General features: G+C 37.1%; 1 protein-coding gene and 3 non-coding genes across 4 annotated transcripts; 1 reads left to right on the top strand and 3 right to left on the bottom strand.

Moving 5' to 3' along the window:
• Window positions 1-482: 482 nt before the first annotated feature.
• Window positions 483-564, bottom strand: Trnas-uga (transfer RNA serine (anticodon UGA)). Its single transcript has one exon. It is a non-coding gene; the product is annotated as a tRNA-Ser (tRNA).
• Window positions 565-1,438: 874 nt separating this feature from the next.
• On the bottom strand, window positions 1,439-1,520 carry Trnas-cga (transfer RNA serine (anticodon CGA)). The gene has a single exon. It is a non-coding gene; the product is annotated as a tRNA-Ser (tRNA).
• Window positions 1,521-2,970: 1,450 nt separating this feature from the next.
• LOC145774531 (uncharacterized) lies at window positions 2,971-6,004 on the bottom strand. The gene is made up of 3 exons (XM_082585794.1): window positions 5,022-6,004; window positions 4,498-4,628; window positions 2,971-3,406 (listed from the first exon to the last, which is right to left on the bottom strand). Exons 1-3 carry the CDS (start codon window positions 5,165-5,167, stop codon window positions 3,225-3,227), a joined length of 459 nt encoding a protein of 152 aa, XP_082441920.1. The 5' UTR covers window positions 5,168-6,004; the 3' UTR covers window positions 2,971-3,224.
• Window positions 6,005-21,905: 15,901 nt separating this feature from the next.
• On the top strand, window positions 21,906-21,987 carry Trnas-cga (transfer RNA serine (anticodon CGA)). The gene has a single exon. It is a non-coding gene; the product is annotated as a tRNA-Ser (tRNA).
• Window positions 21,988-25,625: the final 3,638 nt, after the last annotated feature.

The raw sequence follows: 25,625 nt of genomic DNA, 5'->3' as shown, positions 1-25,625 counted from the left end.
GACGAGAGGTACAAAATTGTTTATTTTTCTATGAATAGGCTACACTCCAAACAACATGTAGAAAAGGATAAGGTAGCCTAACTACACGAATTTCGTACCAACAAAAGAAAAAGATGACAAACCGAAAGGTTTAAAATATGCGTTGATAAAACACTTTTTGAAAAACACTATCTTAAAAATGCACAGCCACTTAACCTACAAAAGAAAGAGAAAAAATAAAACTTTTATTTCGTCGGTTGTAATTTGTAAAAATAGGCCTACAATTCATGACCAATGAACATGCGGATTGAGAAAAAAAGTAGATATTTACAGAATTGAATACAATAAAATACAAACATATACTGCTTTTGTTCAAATAAACTTTGATCAATCAATTCCAGTTTCAATTTCCATCTGGTTGGCTACAATCACTGTAGTGTGTGGAAAAAGAGTTCTATTTTCTCTCAAGCAGTCTCAGCAATATGCATTTTGAAAAAAAGAGACGCTGCGAACAGGATTCGAACCTGCGCGGGAATATCCCATTGGATTTCAAGTCCAACGCCTTAACCACTCGGCCATCGCAGCTCGCATCGACAATAAGTTTGTCTTGTTTGTTAGACTAATTCAAATAGAGTGCTATTATGAAAACTAAAGCACGAGATAAGTTGATAGCCACTTTAACATAAAGGAATTCTGCCACAGCCACTGACACCACGAACCAATCAGAAGCTATGTTGTCCTTGACGTAGAAGTGGCTACCGTTATTGTGACCCTTCTAGCACAAGAGAGTTGGTCCTTGCTTTGAACTTTTTTTGGTAATTACAGAAGAAATAAGAGTAATTGCAGGAGTGGGAATCAAAGTCACGGAAACGTAGCTTACGATTGGTTCGAGGTTTTAGTAGCTGTGACAGAATTTTTTCACGTAAAAGTTACTACGAAATAAGTTGGTTATAGTAATAGTTAATGCGCTTGGTGGCAACCTGCTAGACTTAAATGCGGTCGGCTGCTTTGAGTTCCTCTCTTACCGTAATAAAGTTAAATCGTATGGCGTGCACAACTGACATGTCATACGCGGTCTTTTTAGAATTTCAGCCAGTGTAAAATGTCGCTGCATGTACAGATGGCCTATGCATTGATCTATCTATAATGTCGTCGATTCTGGTGGCTGGGCAGTCCTTGACCAAGTGATTGATGTCGGATTTGCAGATTCTCTTACTGTCAAGACCAATAATTTTTTTTATTCAAAATGTTAAAAAGTCATGAAAACTTAGGATCCAGGTTCGAACCGGATCGAGCTTTTTTAAAAACCACGAGATTCAGATCAGATGTAAAACAATAAGATCCTGCTCCGGTCCGAATCTTGTACACCTCTGCTACACGATGTGAAGTGCATCTGGTGGCTCACTTAGTTTGTTGGATTCGATCTAAAAAATTGTGTCCCACTTGCAGGTAAAACTATCGCTGCGAACAGGATTCGAACCTGCGCGGGAATAACCCATTGGATTTCGAGTCCAACGCCTTAACCACTCGGCCATCGCAGCTGCATGATTGAATTCAGTCGTAGGCTATTTTTACTCAACCATCTCAACGTTTTAACAATAATTTTCACTTCTAAGCAGGACTTTCTAGAAGTTTTCTATGAAAAAAAGACACTAACCTGCCTATATCCAAAGAACACGTGGTGGTTTATTGAAGTTCCCAGGCCCCTTGGAAAGGTTCCGGATTTCTAAAATTATGTAGAGCATTGGTTCAAAAGTAGGGGTGGGAGGTATGAAAGTAACACTTTTTGTCTTAAACGTTATAATTTAAAAATTTTCTGTACACCTTTTTTAAAAAAATCACAGCAATTGCTCATAGCTTAGTGCTACAAAGTGAGAAATTTAGCTTTTGATTCTAGTAGTATGTCGGCTATGCTATCGCTTTAACAATGCTACACGTTTGTTACAACCATCCCCTATAGGCTACCGGTAGCGGTATGGTTATTATAACACAAAGGAATGGTTGTTTGCAGCACATTCATTCAAAAGCATTACTGGTAGCTAAATTGCTAACTTGAAAGAAAGTAAAATGCAGAGGTGGGCATCCTCTACTTTAAAAGTAACGCGCTACTTGTCCCGCTACTTCTCCCACCCCCTTTTTTCTTATCTTCAACCAGCGGTTCTCAACCGGTGGGCCATGACTCACTAGTGGGCCGTGGAAAGATTTTGAAGTGGGCCACAGATCTATTTAAAAATTTGCCAGAGTTAGTGAAAAATTTAGTTTCATTTGTGTTACTATAGGCCTATAGTTAATTTTGCACATGTGTGTTTTGTTTAGTTGCTTTGATTGTAGCAACAATGAATGGTGCTGGTAATTTCAATTCTAATTATTGAAATAATAATTTTGGTGTCGTGATGTAATCAATGCCGTCTGTTGCATAATATACGAACGTTGATTTAAGCAACTATAACACTGTGGTTCGTATAGGGAGCCACTTGGCTCCGTAAGGAGAAATTTCTAACTTAAAGGGGCAGTAAACCCCAAACCATACTTTTCGATTTTTTTTCTTTGTAAGTGCTCTAGAGATGTATAATAAGTGGTTGTCGTTGAAATTTTTCCTTAATTTCATTGCGTTTCCTTTGTAGGGCCGTTTTAGTTAGCCCTTAGTTTCAGAGCGACGCGTGCTCACTGAACCGTGCCATAATCGGACGTGACGTCATAACGGTACAAGCTGCTCGTATGTTCACGCAAGATGCATTTGAAATGCAGAGTAAGAGATCGCTTATGGTGTCGTTTCCAGCAAATGCAATGAACTATTTATGTCGATTTTAAGCAGCTTAGTAGTTGATAAAATGAACACCGAAAGCAACTAGCTTCAGGCAAGCACCATATTAGTTTATAAAGAACTAGGAACATTTACTCAAGAACTCTGATAGGTATACTTTAGGGTACAAGTACAAAAATCACTCTCTCTATGCACACGGCAAAGCTTTTCTTGAAGCAGACTTTGAATTGTGACTTCTTTTTATTTCAAATCAGGATAATTTAAATCCAACATATTTTCTATGTTCACTTGAAAATTTCGACCTAATAGCCGAAACAACGCATGACGGCAGAGGCACACGGATTGAATGACAAAGGTAACCCCAGATCCACCGAACAAATTGTCTGTAGACAATGTGCCTATAACGTATTTAAAAGCAACTTTTGGTTACATGAATATAATACAACATGATTGCCCACGTTTAGGTATTGCATTTGCTACATCATTTAAGACGGGTTTTGGTTAGAAAACCGTGAAAAATAAGATGCAATTGCATCAGAAACATCTGGATGCAAACGTCTAAGCATAAATGCATGGAAAGAGGTGTGCTTTCCCATTCTTCTCGGTGTTCTGCCAATGTTTCCCTTTCACACAATGCAATCTTCAAAAGGCTCTTGGCATGATCTTTAAAAAAGATAATGCATTTTAAATCAATAAAAATGTATGGTAGTCACAATGATTGCTGCACACATTTCACTTTACCGCACATGCTTATCCAGTCAACGAAATCAGTCCTTTTTACATTGATTCAACGTTTTGCAAACGTTGAATCAATGTAAAAATGACGAATTTTGCGTCAAATAAATGAATAATAAAATGACAAAATTTGCGTCAAATCCGTCATTTTTACATTGTTTCAACGTCTGCAAAACGTTGAATCAATGTAAAAATGATTGATTTTGCTGACTGGGTAATCACATACTACAACTACACAGTACACATATTATAAAGTAGCAGTTTTGGAATATTGCTAATTTCATAAAATTATGGTGTATAGATAACTTATGGTAAGTGGGGTTTTCTTTGATCGTTTTTAGAGAATAGCCTCATTCCTTATGCTTTGCTTTCGGATAGCTAACCCGAAACCTAGCGGTAGACCTGCTGCTATTCTTGTTGGAATGAATAGCAGTTACAAGTTGTCTATGCATAGTATAAAAGAAATGCAGTTACAAGTTGTCTATGCATAGTATAAAAGAAATGCAGACCAAAATGATGTTTGCACTCACAAGCCAATAAAAACTTATCTTTTATTACATCTATTATAACAAATCCGTAACAAAAATGTTGACCAATAATAGGCCTTCCCATCCCGCCCCGTTAGCTCAGTGGTTACGCGCCCGGCTCAAGTTCGACTCTCGGAGTGTGCGCTTGAGCAACGCACTTTCAGGACTGCTTCCCATTCAGTGGCACCTAGTGAATTCTCCGGCAACAACACTTCAACAATCGAAAAACTTCAACTTTGCTAATCTCGGTAACCAGCCCTGTGTCAAGAGCCTCCACAAGTATGCGAAACTACCAGGAATAACCAATCAAGGCTTTGCCAGTCCGAGGATAAAGATTCAAAACCAACCAAGACACAAGCAGTTTTACAAATGAAACTCATTTTGGCAGCATGATTCTCAAAAGCAGCAAGCAATGTATGATGTATGAGGGGACGACATCATCGCCACCCGTTATTTCATATGTTAGTTTATTATAGAGTTAAAATTTCTTACCTTTTGCCACACTCCTTGGCTTCATGGCATCCTTTTGACAAACAAACACGAAAATCCGATATGTTGTATTGTGTTGCGGCATAACAAATAACGATTTTTGTTTGGCTTGACCCATCAGAATACCAGGACAACTATGAACACAAAAAGCACATTACAAAACAGCACAATACAACTCAAGATTACAAGACAGTAGGCTAATAAAGAAAACTCACATTTATGTACTGTTACATTACCGTTGCATATCGTGCTAGCCAGTAAATGAAATAAACACCAGTTTGTCAAGGACTTGTTTTTGTTAATATACTTGGTGAGTTATAGATGGGTCATTTTAAAATTACATGTAGCTAGGATAGGAATCGCTATGCCAGCAGGCAGCAACTAAAATGTAATAGGCTTAGCCGGAAGATATTCTAAATTATATGAAAAACAATTTCTCAAGGATGGTACAGTACTCCCCATTCCCCAATTTATGTACGGCACTTTATAACAAACATGTAGTAACATTATTGTTAACTCAAAATTACTTCAAGAACTTGACGTTTCCTGACAGCCGGTCGTATGGGGATGGATTGGAATTTTGTTGTGGAGTTGTCTCCCCACTGGACCTTGACTCCAAAGGTTGCAGAGTTGTTGAAATGGATTTTTTTGAAAAAAATTGAAGGGCATGCATTGCGGTTTAATGCTGTGTGGCAAGTCCCATGTTAAATTGAAGATTTTGAAAATCTGTTTCCTTGAAATGGAGTGGGCATTATTATGCTGGTCTCTGTTGCTCCTGGCCATACTCTTGTGGTGTTTACAAACTTGTCCCATTTCAATTTTCTTGTATGAAGAACCACCAGATGAACACTGAACAGTCATACACAACACATCGACTTGTCATGATGAGTATAAAACTGTAACAGGTTTAGCTTAATCTATTCAAGTAAGGTATGGCACTGGGAAAGCATGTACCGTATATTGAGGTAGGCATATTAGTTTAGCCTGTCTGATAGGCCTACAAACATGTCTGATAGTACACAAACATGACTAAAGATGAAAAATAAATAAATTTAAGCCCCTACAACCCTTGACTGTCTAAACCTCTTGTTACTAAATCCCATCAAAACCATTCTGTAGCACTGAAGCAAAATAATCGCATTTGCTTGTTTCCTGCAAACAGTGCAAGGCCTAGTGTAAATGTGTAGTATGGTCTCTAAAATGATGTAATCTAGTATCAAAGCTACAATAAACTAAATCTGAGCTAAAATTTTTACTTGTGATAATCTTATCTACTGCTGCAACGCTTCAAACCTTATCTGCAGCTGCACTCAACACCTTAAACCAGCAAAATGTTTTTGCCAAAGTCTGGTTATGACGTCACGTAAGCAAATATTTTATTTTGACAACAGTTGAGGCGGCGTGTGTTCGAATTGCAAAACCAAAACTTTGTTTTAAGATTGCGCGAGAACAAATGGGTACTTTTTCATAAAAACAAGTGCAACGTGTTTTTGAATATCCCCTTTATGTATTTCAACTCTCAATTTGCATTTGAAAATGGGGTTGTCTGCCCCTTTAAAGGGAGAAATAATCGTGTTGAAAGGAATTGGGAAGAAATGTAAATCAATAGACCTTTTGCACATTCAAAATCACCAGAGCGTGACGTTTGAGTTACGCGGAGTCTGAGGGTTGAGAATCGCTTGTTTACTACGGTTTATGAAAGCGTTTCTTGTTATTGCAAGCAAGCGTGAGGTCGGTGGCAGGTGAAAGTAAATTTTTTGTGTTTATGAATTGTTGTACATTATCGGCACACTTCAATTCTTGTTCGTTTTAATCATAGTGTTGGCTAACAGACTAGGAAAGGCAATTTAGGACGCCATTGTGAAGCGTGTGCATTTTGACCGGGAATTATGGACCACGATAGTGGCACCTTGTCTTGCAACATTTTATTTTCATTCTGCATAACATAATATGCAACGAACCAACCACATTTCATTGATGATACCAAGCATAGTCACTGGTATTTTCCTGTCGAAGATGTGAAATTGACAAATTTTTTTATGGTCCTCTCTACATGAATGCGATGGCGTGCAATACTTCGTTTATTCAACACTTTGTCCTCACTCATTTGAGGCCTTCTGCCTAGGAACGGTGAGATATTCAAATGTAGACCAATACCATGTAGGCTAAGTCTTTTTCTATAAGAAACCCTTTATCGGCCATAACAGCATCATGACGTGCAGTTCATTAGCAGCTATTTTCTGCTTCAAAAGGTGAAAACATCCACTCCTCTGATATATTTCTTTGTCACTCACATTACCAGTGTACAACTGAAATACAAACATATTACCCCCATTTGGATCAACTCCCACTAATGACTAATGCCTTTGCAGTGTTCGTACTTTTATAGTTCGAGTGCGTTTGCAACTGACGGTGAAGTGAGGACAGTGTTTCGAGACGTAGGCCTACTTCAGTGCAGTCGATGATGATCATGGTGCTTGGGTAGTCCTTTTAGAAGTCTGGCTTCATGGTTGCTATGATAACGTCACGATGAGGGAATCTGTTCAAACCAATCAACCTTAAATACATGAGGTGCATTCATGAATGAAAAATACGATGTACAGTACAGTACGAATGCAGAACAAATACCAAACCTTGTGCTTTAAGTCTGTATAAAACAAACCCAGGCGAAGCTTCAACACCAGCAAAAATTCAATCTTCCACCGCTAATCTATGTAGATGCAGTGCTCCTGTAGCATTTTGAGGTATTTCGAAAGTAGCCTCGTCATTAAGTTCTGCATCAATATTTTGATTTGCATGCTTAGCTTTTGAAGCTGTATAATACAAGAAATTCTTCCTATCTTTGCCTGGCAAGATCGCTTCCAATACAGCAAAGAACTGGTCGAAGGTTTACACTTCTGTAGCCTAAGTTTACAACTTAAAAGAGTTTTATTTTCTGGCAAATTATACTGAAACACTGATACACGCCTGTAAAGACCACAAAACAACAGCTAAAGCAAACGTTAAACAATTTATTCGCCTGCAAACTACGCCACTAACCCTATCGCACAGCATTGTGAACAGCGGCTAGTCGTTCACGACTCCAACGTCACGCTCTGTTGGTTTGTTATGCAAAAGGTCTATTATAAATTTATCTAAAAAATCTATTGAAATGGTTAATTTCTTTATGACTGAGCACATAGTTTTAGATCAACGTCGAGTTTTTACAACACTTTAGGATGTAATAGACCACTTTGTGATTACAATCAAGTCATAGCCTAATTGAAAGTGGTAGCCTACTGAAACTTCTTCAAATTTGTTTTTAGTATTTTTTTGTGAATTATTGGGGGAAAAATTTGTGTTTTTCAAAGGAGCAATACGGCATTAATGTTGAGAACCAGGGCCTCTAAGAGCCTTGCCGGGCCCCGGTGCAGATGTTGCTGCCGGGCCCCCAGCGCGACATGTCGCGTGATATCTCACCAATCACAAGCAAAATTTGCGGTGCGCGTTCTTACAAAGGATAAATTAGGTTAAAGTATTAACACTCCATTATTTCACAAACAATGCACTATTGTAAATATAACTTTAAATTCACAGATACACACTAGTTAGGCGTTAGGCCTATGCACAAAGATAAAATGCTGTAAAATGCTAAAACACTACATAGTGTAAATATAGCCTCAATAGCGTTGTCAGATATGGAATTCTGCCCTGATTTGAGGAAAAGTTTATAGCTGTTGAAAACAAAAACTTGTATTTTGGATATTTTTTTTAGTCCTGGGCAAAGATCAAAACCCTAACCTTTCCTAACTCTAACCCTTCCTAACTCTGGCAACACCTGATTGTAACCATGGCAACAAGTGGGTAAAATCAGCCATTTCGAAGATAAAAATTGTAATACTATCCGACATGGGATAGGCAAATTGTTCGTAAGCAATTGTTCGTAAAGCAATTGTTCGTAAAACAATTGTTCGTAAACTGTTTTTCGTAAAATGAAATCTGTAAAACAATTCTTCGTAAAGCATTTCTTCGCATACATCAAATTTTAACTGCATTCACGAAATAATGCTTTAGGAAGAATTGTTTTACGAAGAATTAATTTTACGAACAATTGTTTTACGAACAATTGCTTACGAACAATTGCTTTAGGAACAATTGCTTACGAACAATTTGTCGGACACCTCCGACATGGCTGACATAGCAATGCATATGTATGCTTAGTTGCTTACAGCTTTACATTAACATACAATACCATTTCTGACCTTGAAATCTGCAGAGACTAGGGCAGCAAACTTAGGATGAATGCATGGATTATTGTTCATGACATTAAGAAATACCAACTTCAATATAAGAAATACCAACTTCATAATAAGAAATAGCCTACCAACTTCAAAATATTAAAAAAATTTTGAGCAAAATTGACTTTAACACACAAATTTAAACATTTTATTGGCCCCCTGAACGCAAAAAAATGAAAATATTGTTGTTCTAAAAAAGGGCATACCCATGAGGGGGCCCATTCAAAATACAAAACTAATATTCATATAAAAAACAATATTTTATGCAAAATCGACCTGAGCACGCAAATTTAAACATTTTTTGTCGGGCCCCCCTAAACTCAATAAAATTGAAAATTCTGTAATTTAAAAAAAAGGCATAGCCTAGGCTACCCATAAGAGGGCCCCATTCGACATACGGAACTAATATAAAAACAATATTTTATGCAAAATCGTTGAAATCAATCTTTTTATCACGTGAATTTAGACATTTTGTCGGGCCCCCTTGAACTCACCGGGCCCCGGTGCAATGCACCGGTTGTCATCCCCTCTTGTGGGCCCTGTTGAGAACCACTGTTACAAGTTGGTCAATAACGTTCAGTAGCACGCATCTCATTTTTGCAAGGTATAATCTGTTTTGCAACATTTTCTGCTGTTTTTTTTTTTGTTTTTAAATATATTTTGCAGCTTTTTCTTGCATAAACAATTAATGGGCCATAAGAATTTTTGTGCAACGAAAATGGGCCACGCAAGAAAAAGGTTGAAAACCACTGTCTTAAACTGACACAGGAAGCACTTTGAAACGTCATATTGACCTTGAAAACAAATGATATCATTCGTTTACACTGCCATTTCAACGTCGGTATAGCAAAACACGTTCAAGATGAAATTTATTATTAGGCTACGCATCTTTCAAAAACACGAGTATTTCAAAATACTAGGCCCTGAGTCTTGCCCTCTTTGGCTTTCAGCACATCTTTTTCAACGAAACAAAATTTCTTTGCCGCAGCACTAGAAGGAATGCGGTGTTGTATTTAATAAAGAGACGTTATAAATCGGCACTAGGAAAGCTCAAGGATTTGCTTCTGTTTGAAAAAAATACCTCTACAATTGACTTTTCTTTCCATACCGACGTTTCATGCCATACAACCAACACAACAAAAAAATCATTCCCTGAGTCGTGACTGGCATTGGTGTCACTTTTGTCGGTATCAACGTGCCTTGATGTTTCCCGCAAAAGGCGAATGATTTCTGCTTCGATTTTTTTCACGTTTCCAGTCCATGCCATTAAAGAAGATCTATCCAATACGTTGTATGGTGGAGGCTTAGATCGGCTAATAGAGAGCGCACCAACGCTATATCTGTTACAAAAAAAAAACTCTTACCTCACTGCTTTTGTTGTGTACGTTCGAGCTAAGGCCTTGATGAGTGAATTTGTTATAACAAACTTGAACGTCCCTTATCTTGACAACGCACTTAATAACATTTTACGGTATGTTCAGAAATCGGTATACGGTGATGTAATACAACAGACCAAGGAGGAATCTCCAGAGTCCTTTGGACATGTATTAAAGCAATGCATTGCGAATGCCGTTGCTAATAAATAAGCAAATCCAAAAGAAAACACCCTTTTAAAGAAATACAGACTCTGCGTGGACAATTTAGACTTTAGAGGGACTATGCATCGAGGGCCGCTTAAGCAAATCCCCTGCCATTTCGTGGGAGACAAAACATCACTTGGTCCTATCCTCCAGACATCTGTGAACAAGACTTGTCGTGCTATTTCACCATAACCAAAATTCGCACAGCGGTTCTTAACATACACTGCCTTCCTCCAGACAAAGATTCTGGATAGTCCATGGCAATGCTGCTGTGCGAAAGTACTAACACGACTGCGCTCTGTGTGCTATAAATAAGGCACAACCTATCAGACAACTTATGTCTGACCATGGCCTGAGTCCAGTTAATAAATTTCATAAAAATCACTGCCTTTCACCAGCACTACCAAATTGTTATTGAAAACTGATTTATTAAAGCTTGCATAGGTGTGCTAAAATTAACGGAAATGTCACACAAGTAACCTAAAAGTTGTAACGTTTTGGCGACTTTTTTAGGAAAGTTAATGTCAAATATCCAATGCGTGGACAAAAGCAGAAGCACTGCAGTTTCAAGCTCCTCGATGTAGCACAGCAGTTGCTTGTGCACGTACAGTGCAAATCCCGCTGATGTGTTTGACTGGAGATCAGGATAAAGAGTTGCCTCTTTTGTCAAGCTGAAACTGTCATCCTGTAAAACAAGATGTAACATTTTTTAGCGCAACCAATTTTTGACCTAAAAACTTAAAATTTTGACTTTATAATTTACAAATTTTGACCTAATTTTGACACATAACTTTTTGCGTTTGCAACCCAAATGCAAAATACAAAGCATATTAGAAAGCAAACCGTTAGGTAAGGATATCTTCTTTTTCCAATGAAATAAAAGAACAATGTGGAAGACTCAACGACACCACAGCTAACGAACAGGTAATGAAATTCACTCGATAAATATCTGAATTTCGATAATTGCTGAATTACTAGATTATTTCAATCCCCAAAAAGACGAAGGAATATTTACCGTGGTCACTTCCTGTGTTTCAACGCTTCAAAGGAACCACTTGCGAACTATCGGTTAATCTGGTGGGCTTTTTTTGTGCCTCAAAGCCGTATTTTATCTTCATTGAAGCAACATCAGAGTTGCTCACCATGGATCGCCTGGAATCACGGAACCTTTGCCTCAGTGATTTTACCCATGTACCCTGAAGTAAAGCAGAAACCGTCATTCAGTGTCGTTTACATCACACTACAAAGCAAGACTATACTTTTTACGCACCACAAGATTTGTTGAGTTTTTGTCACCCAAACATGGAAACTTTTTCACCAGTTCCATGCATGCACTGTGGTATTCAAGAGATGATGGATATCTGAAAAATCAACAGAATAACTTTTAACCTAACTAAACAATATCTGCATAATTCAAATCAGCAAAGGTTGTTATTTTCATTTAAACATGCAAAGAGCGTTAGAGGACCTTTGGCGGTGACTTCCACTATTCAATTGTGAGGCCAAAAGATATGGTATTTGTGAAAAGGCATCTATCCGTTTTTATTGTTGATTTGCTCTTGTCAAATTCTTATTAAAAGTTTCAAGTTTGTGCAAAACTTTTTGACTTCAGAACTGAACGTGATAAATTGACAAAAATATGACAATAAGTGCAAAGTCCTTATTATTACACGTTTAAAGTTTGCTTATTCTGAAGCTAACAATAGAAGTAAAGCTGTTAAAGAAGTGGTTTTAAAATGTTATAAATACCACTGTCTTATAAAAACCTTTTCATTAAAGCAATGCCCTTTTAAATCACTTGGTGGTAGTAACAGTAGGCCTACACTTGTCAAAACAATGTAGACCCTTTATGAAATATAGTCCTGTACACTTACAGCGTCATAGCAGAAATGGAATCAAATAATATTCTTCCAATCTTTTTGCGCAAGGGAAGAGATACTGGTGTGTTTTCATCTTCACTCTTTTGTAGACTTTCCGTTATGAATAGCGGAAAGTCTGGAAGTTTGTACGATAGCAACCAATTAGGATTGGAAACACTTTTTTTATCATTATTTGGAATTTGACTGCTTGTAGCATTCCCATCACCACCGCACAACGACTGATTGCCTTCAATGACCGTTTGGTCATTTCCAAAAGAATTGGTGAAGGATGATGAATGAGAAAGAGTGGGATGAAACTCAAACGACTTGTTGAAATCATTTTGCAAAATGCCGGACCCCGCGTTATCTTCAAGATTCTCCATATCCAAATCATCGCAAAAAGAGGCACCGCAAGTCTTTTTTAAACTGTTATTTTCTTTATCTGCCAATTCTGGGTGCCATCTACCCACATGTTTGTCAAAGCCAGCAATGCTTGAACTCCAACTGGAACACTTTCCTATTTTACATTTATAAACGGAAACATTGATTGAATGATCCAACTTCAAGTGCATTAATAACAACTTTCTAGATTTTTTAATTTCACAATTTTCAACAGGGCAAGGAATTTGGACTACTGGTAACGGCATGACCAATTTAAAACAGCAGTTAGTTTAGTTGCACAAGTACACAAGGCAATTGTAGTTTGATAACAGCCTGGAAAATGAACAACATTGTTAAGTTTACTTGGTCAAATGGTTTTAATCTCGTTAAACGTTCAAGACCTTTGTCTCATCCAAAACATATTCTTCTCGGCATAACACTGTTGCTCTAGAGCAGAGGTGACGAACCTGCGGCCCGTCAAATAATTTTGTGCGGCCTGCAAAACAATTTGACAATTGCTCATGTATTAAAAACAAAAGACATCTCAAAGCTGTTTTATGCCTTCACTGGTACACCTTTCCTTTGCTATTTTCTTGCCCTAAACACTAACTTTCAGGGTTTAAAGTTAGAAAATAGGAAAGCTATAGCCTATAAGGTAAAGTTGTAAAAACACTATTCACCAACTTCACCTTGTAAAAAACTTTCCAAAAATACCACTAAGCAAAAAAATTCAATGCCTCAATGTTATTTTTTAATATTTTATGCTTTAATGCTGCTGTAACGCCAGAGAGCTCTGTCGTCTCTGACGTCACACGTACACGTCACTAGAATCTTCCAGAAGACTCCGCCTTGAGCGCATAACTGCACGTCTCGGGAATTCAATTCAGCAATCGGGAATTCAACTTCTGTAATCAACGTCACTATGCCGAATTCCTACCTTGGTTCATCGTTATGTAGAATTGCAGTCGTGTTGCGTTGTGTGATCATATGTAAAACTCGCAATCTCACACCAGTACCTTCTTAAAGAAGTTAAGCTCATGATTTTAAATCAATCAATCAGTCGTTTTGCTATGTGAAAATCAATCAGTCGTTTGCTATGTGAAATTTAGTCTTTTGTAGAGTTCTACAACATGTAAAAATCAGAGTGTGTTAAGTTTTTGCTATGTGAAAATCAATAGTTTGTTGAGTTTTTGTTCAATATGAAAAGTCGGTTCTTTCAATATGGAAATCAGTTGAATGCAATATCAAAAGTCAGAACTTAAAACCAGTATCAAGAAATCAGTCTTGGTAATTCTAAAGCAATATATCAGTTTCGTTGTTGCTACTGTTTTCTATTTTTGGCACTGCCAGGATGACGTTTGGATCAGTTTATTGTTAATGTAGCAGCGACAATATTTCGTATCCAGTTGTTGGTGGTGGAGCTTTAATATTCCGGTGTTTTCCTTTACTTTCTGTGTTGCTGGATCGAAGATTAAAAACTATAAACAATTACGTTGTGAGCAAGTATTGATCTTCTGAGTTGGGTTAGTAAACAATATAGCAGCGTAATCGACCTCGTGTCCTATCATTCCTTGCCGACTTTGCCCAGGAATGTTGCCATCCCACTGATGGCTGTGTATGGGTGGATATGCTGGAAGCAGCGTCCGCTACACTGCATTAGATAGCTTCAGCTGTATGATTCGCATGGGCTTTTGTTTGTCGTTTGATAAAGAAATTGCTCTACCCGAGTGATTCCCAAACTTTTTCAATTCGGCTACCATTTAGAAGTTTCATACAGTGTTTGCGTACCACCTATGCTACAATCAGAAAATTTCAATAATATAGGCCTACAATAAAAGGCAAGAAAGCCTAATGAATTTTAGCACAGCTCTTCAAGACAAAAAGATTTTAATATTAGACGAAGTATAATTACAAAAAGCTGTTGAGCTGTCGGAGCAATAGAAGATCAATAAATAGGGTGTACTACTACTATCGGTAGCAACATTGAAAACCGAAGTTTCAGCTTTTGTTAAACTACCTTGGCTAGACGTTCTCAAACTGTGCGTCGCCACGCCCTTGGTGCGTAGTTTCAATTTTTCAAGGGCGTCACACAATGATTCCGCTTCGTATCTAAACTCAATTGCATAATGCAAAGTGTTCACAGATATTGTTATACCCTGACATGTGCATGAGGACTCATCATTGCGAAACTGTAGCAATTGCTTATAGTTTAACAATCACATAGCGCAATTCTACATTCATTTCGTCACGAGACAAATAAAGGCTAGAAACAAATAAACAAAAATGACTGAAATTCCTACGGCTGAGTGCGTCGCAAGTCCAACAAAAATTTTCGAAAACGTGGCAACGAAAATTTTTTAAAAACTACTGACCTATAATGTTGCGTCAACGCTTGAATCTCCTACAAATAAACAAATTAAATTAATTAAGACCCAATAATACACACTGAGTAATCTGAAAGTTTGCGCAAATTGTATAATTCTATGTGTCAACTATGAGGTCTACGTGTCAACTATTCTATGAGGTCGTGTCAACTATTCTATGAGGTCTACGTGTCAACATACGTGAGTTTCTCGCGTACCATCTGAAAAACCTTCGCCACAGCTTGGGAACCACTGCTCTGTCGACAGTAGACTGTCTACTACTCGACTACTCTACTGCTACTCTAAAAAAATACAGAATGAATGAAAAAGCGATAGCCAGTTGGGTTTTGGGACATAAACAGAAAAACTGATCAGCCAAATAGAGAAAAAAATCTGGTGATAATGGCTACTGCCACAAAAGCTTAGCAGGTAATCAAGACTGCATTGGGCATTGAAGGAAATTTGGTTAATTCGAAATCCAATTAAGTTCACCGATTGATTAAAAGTCACAGCTGGACAGTGACCTAGAAATAACAACAAAAAAGATTATAAATTTCTCGCATGTTGTAGCTCCACAATTTTGTTGTTTGTAAACTAACTGGGGCTGTTAGAAACAAAGCTACAACATTTCAAGAACAGTTAGACCAAGCAAAATCTGTTTTCTTTCCCCTACCGTATTATTATGTAAGAAAAACGCAGACAAGTCCAAGCTATTTTGTTGTGTCAAGTTATCAGTTTGAAACGATAATGTAAATGTTGTATTTTTAGACATATACAGGGCCCACAAGAGGGGGGGGACAACCGGTGCATTGCACCGGGGCCCGGTGAGTTCAAGGGGGCCCGACAGAATGTATAAATTCACGCGATAAAAAGATTGATTTCAACGATTTTGCATAAAATATTGTTTTTATATTAGTTCCGTATGTCGAATGGGGCCCCCTTATGGGTAGCCTAGGCTATGCCTTTTTTTAAAATTACGGAATTTTCAATTTTATTGACTTTAGGGGGGCCCGACAAAATATTTAAATTTGCGTGCTCAGGTCGATTTTGCTTATGTCGATTTAGTTTTTTATATGAATATTAGTTTTGTATTTTGAATGGGCCCCCTCATGGGTATGCCCTTTTTAAGAACAACAATATTTTCATTTTTTTGCGTTCAGGGGGCCAATAAAATGTTTAAATTTGTGTGTTAAAGTCGATTTTGCATAAATTTTTTTTAATATTTTGAAGCTGGTATTTCTTATAGGAAGTTGGTATTTCTTATATGAAGTTGGTATTTCTTATATGAAGTTGGTATTTCTTATATTGAAGTTGGTATTTCTTAATGTCATGAACAATAGCAATACATTCATCCTAAGTTTGCTGCCCTAGTCTCTGCAGATTTCAAGGTCAGAAATGGTATTGTATGTTAATGTAAAGCTGTATGCACACATATGCAATGCTATGTCAGCCATGTCGGATAGTATTGCAATTTTTATCTTCAAAATGACTGATTTTACCCACTTGTTGCCATGGTTACAATCAGGTGTTGCCAGAGTTAGGAAGGGTTAGAGTTAGAAAAGGTTAGGGTTTTGATCTTTGCCCAGGACTAAAAAAAATATCCAAAATACAAGTTTTGTTTTCAACAGCTATAAACTTTTCCTCAAATCAGGGCAGAATTCCATATCTGACAACGCTATTGAGGCTATATTTACACTATGTAGTGTTTTAGCATTTTGCAGCATTTTATCTTTGTGAATAACTAGTGTGTATCTGTGAATTTAAAGTTATATTTACAATAGTGCATTGTTTGTGAAATAATGGAGTGTTAATACTTTAACCTAATGTATCCTTTTTAAGAACGCGCACCGCAAATTTTGCTTGTGATTGGTGAGATATCACGCGACATGTTGCGCTTGAGGGCCCGGCAGCAACATTTGCACCGTGGCCCGGTCGCAAAATTTTTTTTCCCACGAGATTTCTGTCTCATTTGCATATTTTGGTAAAAGTTTGTATTAAAACCGTGTGAATGCAACATTTTCTCGTTGGCACGGTTTGTTCAGTGGTTTCATCCTCTGCCTAGTGTTCGTGAGAACGAGGGTTCGACTTCGACCGTCGAAGTCAAACTTTTTTTTTCTTTAAATTAATTTTTGCGGTGCACAAGAGCTTTTCAAAAAAAGTAGGGTTAGGGAAAGCTTATATTTTATTATCATTGCACAATTTCATTGGCAAATAGTTATTTTGCAATCTGAATCAACCAATCTCTCAAAACACTTTCGGAAAATCTTACTTTTAGAGTGACTAGAATCAATAAGACAGAAAGCTCGTGGGAAAAAAAATTTCGCGGCCCGGTCAGGGCTCTTGGAGGCCCTGGACATATATAATAAAAATGAAGTAAGTAAGGTCGCAGTGACAAATAAACTGTGGACATACTGTACAAAATGTAGTGATAATAATAATAGCCAAACAAGTAAGTGAAAATCCATTGACCTCTTGTACTTACTCAACTGATTGTACTCAACTACTAATATATGGCCTACTACATAATTTTTCATTCAGGCACGTTTTAAACCTTTCAAGGTTTTTCCACTTTTTCCCGTTCGTTAACGTGCTGGTAGGTTTATATCGATTTTTGTAGTTAGTATCTTTTTCGTCCCGGACGCGTTAATGACGAAAAATAAAAAAAAAAGTAACGCAATATTATAGCAAGAAAGAAATGCAAGGCATGCAACTGAGGAACGTGATACAGAACGCTAATTGATTACGACGCCCAGGGCGGTGGTAATCAATTCCAACGTCTGTACCAGAAAACGTTGAAGGTGATTATGCAGTGACGCTGGTCACAAGTTACATAATATGAACGTAATTTAAATGGCGACTACAACAGTAAATCATGTTTGAAGACCCATGAAGTCGAAGTAAGTTAAAACAACTGAACTGAAGCTAAAACAACAGCCTTCCAAGCCATCTGTGATTAATTACCAGCTTATTGTAGTGCAATACGAACGTACAATAAAAACACGTTATAAAACGTAATTACTTTGTATACGAACCTGCTTCGCAATATGCACACAACAGAAATAAAGAAAAGCAGCAAGCAAAAGAGATTACAGGATCATGCAAGATCTGTTTCTGTGAAAAGCTGATAGATCGATTCGTTCTGGGAAGGTTCTTCAGTGTGTTAGGAAAACAACGAATCAGCTAAAATAATTACAAAATCTACCAATCCTTTGCAAAAACATGAAAAGAACTCAATAGTTAATTGTAGCGCTGTTGGTATGCTTTGTGGCATTCCGTCTTATTGAAGGTTCATTTTTCATTTTTTCGAAATTTCGTTTTAGAATTAGAAGAATATCGTTCTCAGGTATTCTGACCATACTCTGTTCAAATTGAATGCCAATTGTTTGAAGCGATGTTTATCAAAATGTTGATGGTTCAAATCAAAATTTTCATGTCACAGATAGAAACGTTTAACTTGTAGTATTTCTCGCAACTCATAAAGCTCGACTAAATTAAATCTGTTTCGGTCCGATTGTATCTTATGCAGTATGCTTGAAGAGTTTAATAAGGCGATGTGTCAACTCATGATGACCTTCTTCTTTTTGCCATTAGTAAACCTGATATATATTTTGCCTATTGGTTAACGTTTAGAGTCGTTTTTTTTCGATTTATTTAAATTTACAAGAGATCTTGTGTTTCGGAATTTGGGATCGCTGATCGTCATTTTGCAAATAAAAAATTGTTTGCAACATCATTCTTCAAGTCGTGCATGTCCCGTGGGGAAATCGTTATGATAAATGTATATTATTTTCTTTGTAAAAACTTTTTTCCCTAGTCTGAGGGTCGAGGGTCTGCTTCTTTTCATCTTTATTGTTTGGATTAAATGTCAAGGTACGTGTCGAACAGCTATTATGTTGTTCTGTCATGAAAATCACGGGCTCTGTTTGGGGCAAAGCAGATTACTGACAACAGTTTGTGAGATTTGAGCTGATGTGTTTCAGCAGAACATGGTTTTCCATAGGGATGGTGAGCAATAGACTTTGGCAATCAATATTTGTTTTGGTCTTGATTCTGTAATTTCAAAGTTAGTCATTCGATACCGTATTTGCATAAATTCACAATCCTTACATTGCCACAGCACTATTTTTGACTGTCATAATTCAAGTAGTTTGTCAAAGTCTATTGTTTTGCGTCACTGTGTTTGCTGATTCCGATGGTGAGCAAAACGTGCAGTCAGCATCGTCAAAACCAAAACTACTGGAAATATGACCGTACCAGTACCACACACATGCAAAATAAGAGAATATTTTCAAATAGATTTGTGGTTTAAATTCAATTGCTAGGAACGCTGAAATCAACTTTAATTTGCAAAAAAAATATTTCAAATTACTTATATTTGCAAGAAATCATATAACGTTGCATTAAAATTAACCTTAATAAAAAAAAAAGAATAATTAAAAAATGTGATGACGTATCAAGTCACATTTGATGGCAGATTCGAGCAAGCTTAGGCCATGTTAAAATCATAGGCTACAATACTGTTATACCTTTGTAATAAAACTGCTGTTGATGAACTTTAAGCTTAGGATTAGGTGTGTTGTTCCAAATTTGTTTCGTTTTGACGTAAACTTATTTATCTTGATTTTATTTCAAAGCAGATTTCACATAAAAAAAAATTTTTGTTTTACTAGCGAAGTTCGTTTCGAACACTCCTCATTTGTAATTGTAAAACTATTAAGCATTTTGCTATAATAATATTTATTTGCATCAGACAAAGCTGTCCATATCTATAGATTGTGTAGCCGCCGAATGCAGGTTGTAGGGTAAATCGCGTTTTTGATGAGCTCTTTTTTCAGTAATTTTGACCTGCCCAGTTTCTAACTTACAATATTGTTCACAAACGTACAGTAAATTTGAGTACTGCTTGAAACAAAATTAGGCTACTGCTTGAAACAAACAAACAAACAAACTTGTTTTAAAATTGTAAGACATTTCAATAAAAATAAAAAACTTTCAAAAAATAAAATTTGTTTTGAACATTTCTCGTAAATTTGTTATAGTTGAACTCGTTTGTTTGGTCGACAATACTTTGGAAATGGTTTAGCAAACTCAAATTTCTCGAAATCAAAGAGCGATGATTCAGCTGTCAGAATACGTCTGCATTGCGCTGCATGAACAGCTTTGTAGTTAGCGGCACCAAGCGGATGAAATAATTTACAGGCAACAACACAATAAAAAGTGGCAAATTCATACTTTTTTTGACCCTGGTGACCAGTCCTGTCTTTGTGATTGAAAATATTTGCAACTGTGAAATACTGCTAGGAAGGAATTCGCAACAAGTTTTCTCCTTCAGATAATAAGATTTTCAATGAAATTATTGCTTGTGTTTATTTTTGCCAACATTTTGATTGAATATGATTATATTGCATGCCCACTAATTTTTTTTTGATTTCTTTAATAAAGTTCTTTCTCATTGAATCATATTTTCAAAACGGTAATTTCGATAAACATCTTTGTTTTTGTGAAATATCAGTTAAAACCCAATTGGAAAGCAATAAACAAGAACTAATATTTTGTTGCGCTGGAATGATCAGTGAGTTTCTAATCTCTATGGCGCCTGCTATTCGTGACCTTGATTTACATGCGAACGGTACATATTTACCGTCTGCCAAGACTTTGGGCTGTGTGTGGCAAACTGAGTCTGATGGGTTACTGATTAAATGCTTTCTAGAGCCCCTGGTTAAGTGCACACGTAGATGGCGTGAAACGTCGGTACGGAAAGAAAAGTCCATGGAGGAGGCCTTTTTGTCAGACAGAAGCGAATCTTTGAGCTTTTCTAGTGCCGATTTATCACATCTCTTTATTATATACAACAACGTATTCGTTCCAGTGCTGCGGCAAAGAAATTTTGTTTCGTTGAAAAAGATGTGCTGAAAGCCAAAAGCGGGCAAGACTCAGGCCCTAGTATTTTGAAATACTCGTGTTTTTGAAAGATGCGTAGCCTAACGATAAATTTCATCTAGAACGAGTTTTCTTTCACGACGTTGAAATGGCAGTGTAAACGAATGATATCATTTGTTTTCAAGGTCAATATGACGTTTCAAAGTGCTTCCTGTGTCAGTTTGACAAGAAAAAAAGAAGTGGGAGAAGTAGCGTGCGCTACTTTAGCCCGAGTAGCGGGTTACTTGAAAAGTAGAGGATGCCCACCTCTGCATTTTACTTTCTTTCAAGTTAGCAACTTAGTTGATGCTTTTGAATAAATGTGTTACAAATGACCATTCCTTTGTGTTGTAGGCTAATAACAACCATACTGGTACAGGGGATGGTTGTAACAAACGTGTAGCAATTTTTAAAGCCATAGCATAGCCGGCATACCAATTTAGAATCAAAAGCTAAACGTCTCACTTTGTAGCACTAAGCTATGAGCAGTTGCTGTGAATTTTTTAAAAAGGTAGACAAATAATTTAAAAATTATAACGTTTAAGACAAAAAGTGTTAGCCTACTTTTGTACCCGGTCACCCCTACTTTTGAACCAGTGCCCGGCATGATTTTAAGAACCCGGAACCTTTCCAGGGGCCTGGGAACTTGAAACAACCACTGCGTGTTTTTTGGATATAGGCTAGTGTCTTTTTTCTTAGAAAACTTTTAGAAATCCCTGCTTAGAGGTGTCTTGACTTGGGGCCCTAGGATCTTATTGGTATCAGGGCTAAACTATTCTCTCAACGGCCCTGTGTAGTTTTCGAAACGTTTGCTTAGAATAAGTATTAATTATTTTTATACTTTGGGCACTTTAAATTTTGATAATGATAAGGCTAACCTATCTTTTATTTAGGTCAAGCTAACAGAGGAGTAACTAAGCATACGTCAAATATTATGAGTTTTTTACTGTAGCCTCCTCGATAAAATTTTAAAAATCATTGTTAAAACTTTGAGATGGTTGAGTAAAAAATACGACTCGTTTCCATCGAGCAGCTGCGATGGCCGAGTGGTTAAGGCGTTGGACTCGAAATCCAATGGGAAATTCCCGCGCAGGTTCGAATCCTGTTCGCAGCGTTAATTTTACCTGAAAGTTGGAAACACAATTTTTTAGATCGAATCCAACAAACGAAGTGAGCCACCAGATGCACTTCACATCGTGTAGCAGAGGTGTAGGGCAAAGTGGGGCGTGTTGTCACAGGGGCGTGTTGTCACAGCACGATTTCCATGTGATAACCCAAGCGTATAACCACGAGTTTTCAATGGAAGGCATAGTTTTCAGTTCTTTTCTTACAAGCAGTGAAGATTAATAAATTTGTCACCACAGCAGAAATTATGAGGAGTGCCATTAAATTTTGGGCAAAATCAGGTTTATAACTAAACTAAAAAATGGTCTGGCAAACTAAGGTATGATCATAACTGATCAGGAAAGATACCATTCGTTACCTTTAAGCCTGCTCTTTTCATCATACCAAACAGATAAGACATGTAAGTAGAGATGTACACATGGTTGTTGAAACCACCTGATTTCATACCACGGGGCGTGTTGTCACAGCTGTGACTACACGCCCCGAGGTGTGCATTTTTAATATTAAGAAACATAAAAAATTATTTATGCTTATACAACGAGGTAATATGCGTATTTGTTAAAATACAACGCTTTTTTAGGAAATAAAAATTAATATTAGATAATGATACACACATTATTCGATAGTGACACATAATTCTCAAGTTGAAATTTTTATTGTTTTTGATAATGGGCATAAAATTTTTACCAATATGTTGTAAATTAAATTTTTTTGCATTTCGCATATTTTGTATTCGTTCAGCCTCTATTAAAACAATTTTTTGTTGGTTTCTGTCATATTTTAGTCATAAAGCATGTGCAGAAATTTTGTGACAACACGCCCCATGCTCTGTGACAACACGCCCCGGGGTGGGGCGTGTTGTCACAGTCCATTCACTTGCATTAAACATGTGTTTATGTAAAAACGAAATAATCCAGAAAAACTTTAACTGTAGCTAAAAGAAGCCGAATGATACCTCTTTCAATTGCACTATCTAGCATTTCGATACCATTGGTACAGAACGAGATATATGCTGATTTGTAAAAATTGTGACAACACGCCCCACTTTGCCCTACAAGATTCGGACCGGAGCAGGATCTTATTGTTTTTCGTCTGATTTGAATCTCGTGGTTTTTAAAAGAGCTCGATCCGGTTCGAACCTGGATCCTAAATTTTCATGACTTTTTAATTTTTGAGCACAAAAACATCAGTTTTAAATGAAAATTTATTCTCTTGAAGACCAATTTCAGTTTATAGTCTCGCCTGTATGTTCATCACATTTAGAGATAGCACTTTTAGCCCTTCTTACAATATGCTTAGCCTACCATTCCCCATTTGAGGAATCACTTCCTCCACTCTACCCATTTGATAATTGCCTCTTTGCGCAACATCTTCTGGAGATCCCAACACAACTAATTGGCCAGGTTTTAATTTTCCGCGTAATTTAACCCATTTTTCCTGCCTTGCAGGCTGCAGCCATGGCAAGTAGAATTCTATCCATTTATCCCAAAGTTGTTTGGACAAGGATACGTTGAAGCGATAGTTCCTTCTAAGGTGATCTCTCTCAGTTGGTTGACCTAATACGGAAAGTGGAGAAAAAATGGAGTTAAAAGAGTTACAAGCGTTGATTGAAATCTTTGGGGTCATTACTGATTGAGATCAAAGGGCGTTCATTAACGATGCAGACAGCATTGCTTATGTAGCCTAAACAGTGGCGTAGCTAGGGGGGGGGGGGGGGGGGCGGACCGGGCCGGGCGGCAGGTTTGGGGGCGGCACTTTCAGACTACGATTTTTGATTTTGATTATAATTCTGATATCGATTCGATATCGATTCAAAACCGATTCTGATAAAAAAACGCATTTAATTTTCACTTGCTTTTTCTTGAAGGGGCGGCAAAATCTGAATCCGCCCCGGGCGCACATTCCCTAGCATTCCCTAGCTACGCCATTGTAGGCCTATGTAAATAATTAGTTCAATAAGGTTTGGTTTACGTGAGCTCGCATCCAAGATGTGTTATAGCTAGGGCGATTTTTGGTCACTAAAGTTATTTTTTTTAGTTGTAGGCTACCAATTTACAAAAGAAATGTAGAACCAAAGCTTCATGGTTGTGGGGTCAATATTTAAGAAGTTATAAAGTTACCAAAAGTCATTTTTTGTGTTTTTACTAATAAGTTAAAGTGCCTACCGAACAAATCAGTTGTTTTTGCTTCTGCAGCTGTTTTGACTTCAGTAAAAAAATATTTCCATTGCTCAATTCCATCGCGCAGCTGCGATGGTCGAGTGGTTAAGGCGTTTGGTCTTGAGGTCCCATAGGACATTCTCGTGCAGATTCGAATCCTGTTTGCGATCCTATTCTTATGTTTACATTTTATAAGTTTATGAAAAACAAACTATAATTTCGTTTCGCTGTGGCTTCGCACGTCGCCAACCAAACTTGGACAACTAGAATTTTTTTAACTTTTTGAAATTAGTTTAGAATTTAATTAGCCTACAGCTATTCTAAGTTAGTTTTTGCAAATTAGACTAGTCTTAAAATTAGAGAAATAAAGCAGAGCAACCTTAGCTGGTTTAGCATACTTTTTACACACAAAAATATAACATAATTAAAATAAACTCAAATGTTTTCGACACGTGGCCTACGTCACTACGACTGTCCTCATCAGGAATTACATATCTGCAAGATACATAAAATGAAAAATCCCAAGATAAATTTGATTTTGCACTACTACTGTAACGACGCTCTGGACACTTAAAATTACAGCTAGCTAAGTTTTCGCAAACTAGAGTAGAATTTAAACTAGATTAGAATTAGTTCGACGCAGTCGTCACATATCCTTTTGAATTTGGATAAAAACGCTAACTTATGGCAACTTTAGATCAAAGTGTCATTTCTCCATCACTGCACCAAAACCATTTGCGTCGTAATAGACATTGCAATGTAGGTGAATTGATGAGTTAATCGAGTTTTTAATGACTTCGCTACTTAAGCGATGGAATGATACTTTGATCTTGATCGTTTTATTGCATGAGGTTTCCTTTCATTTGCTGAAAAACACTGTTGGAAAATCTAGAATTTTTAGCAAAACTGGAGATTAGAACTAGAATTAGAGTAAAAAAGTTTTTACCAATTAGATTAGAATTACTAACGTTTTGCTCTAATTCATCGAATTAGACTTGTCCAAATCTCTCGCGAACCATATATAGGCCTACTAAAGCAACTAGGCTAATGCCTGACTGCCGGAAAAGCGCGAACATTTTTTCGTTTGTGATCAGTCATGTGTTTTTTTCGAAGCGAAACACGATATTCTTTGGAAAAGTGGAACGGACAAAATTAATTAGCTGCACTCGAATTCTTTTGATATTTGTAAGAACTGTTACCAACTTTAGCATCACATAAAGATTAATACACTTTTACTTTTGTTTAAATGTTGCATTGACCGATGTTGCCAGATGCGAATTTTCTCAATTTTGGGTGACTTCAAGGTCACTGAGGACAAGAAATTATGGCAGAAGTAATCTTGAAGGCCTCGACAAGGTTGGGCAAACCTATTCGTAAAAACCGGAACACTGGCCTTTGAGAGAGATTTTCTTTTAGATTAGCCCATGTTGCTGTCGGAAGACCTTATCATCGACGCACTGCAGTGACT

The sequence above is a fragment of the Aplidium turbinatum genome, chromosome 7, assembly GCF_918807975.1.
Source record: "Aplidium turbinatum chromosome 7, kaAplTurb1.1, whole genome shotgun sequence".
NCBI lineage: Eukaryota > Metazoa > Chordata > Ascidiacea > Aplousobranchia > Polyclinidae > Aplidium > Aplidium turbinatum.
Note: the sequence above shows the minus strand (reverse complement) of the source record. Positions and strands in the feature narration are given on the sequence as shown.

What these genes read in the sequence shown, in the direction of transcription:
- LOC145774531 (XM_082585794.1), bottom strand. Translation starts at nt 5,167, where the DNA reads ATGCATGCCCTTCAATTTTTTTCAAAAAAATCCATTTCAACAACTCTG. An exon ending in GGAAACGTCAAGTTCTTGAA is followed by an intron (nt 4,629 to 5,021) that starts GTAATTTTGAGT and finishes TTGTGTTCATAG; the next exon opens with TTGTCCTGGTATTCTGATGG. An exon ending in GCCAAGGAGTGTGGCAAAAG is followed by an intron (nt 3,407 to 4,497) that starts GTAAGAAATTTT and finishes TCTTTTTTAAAG; the next exon opens with ATCATGCCAAGAGCCTTTTG.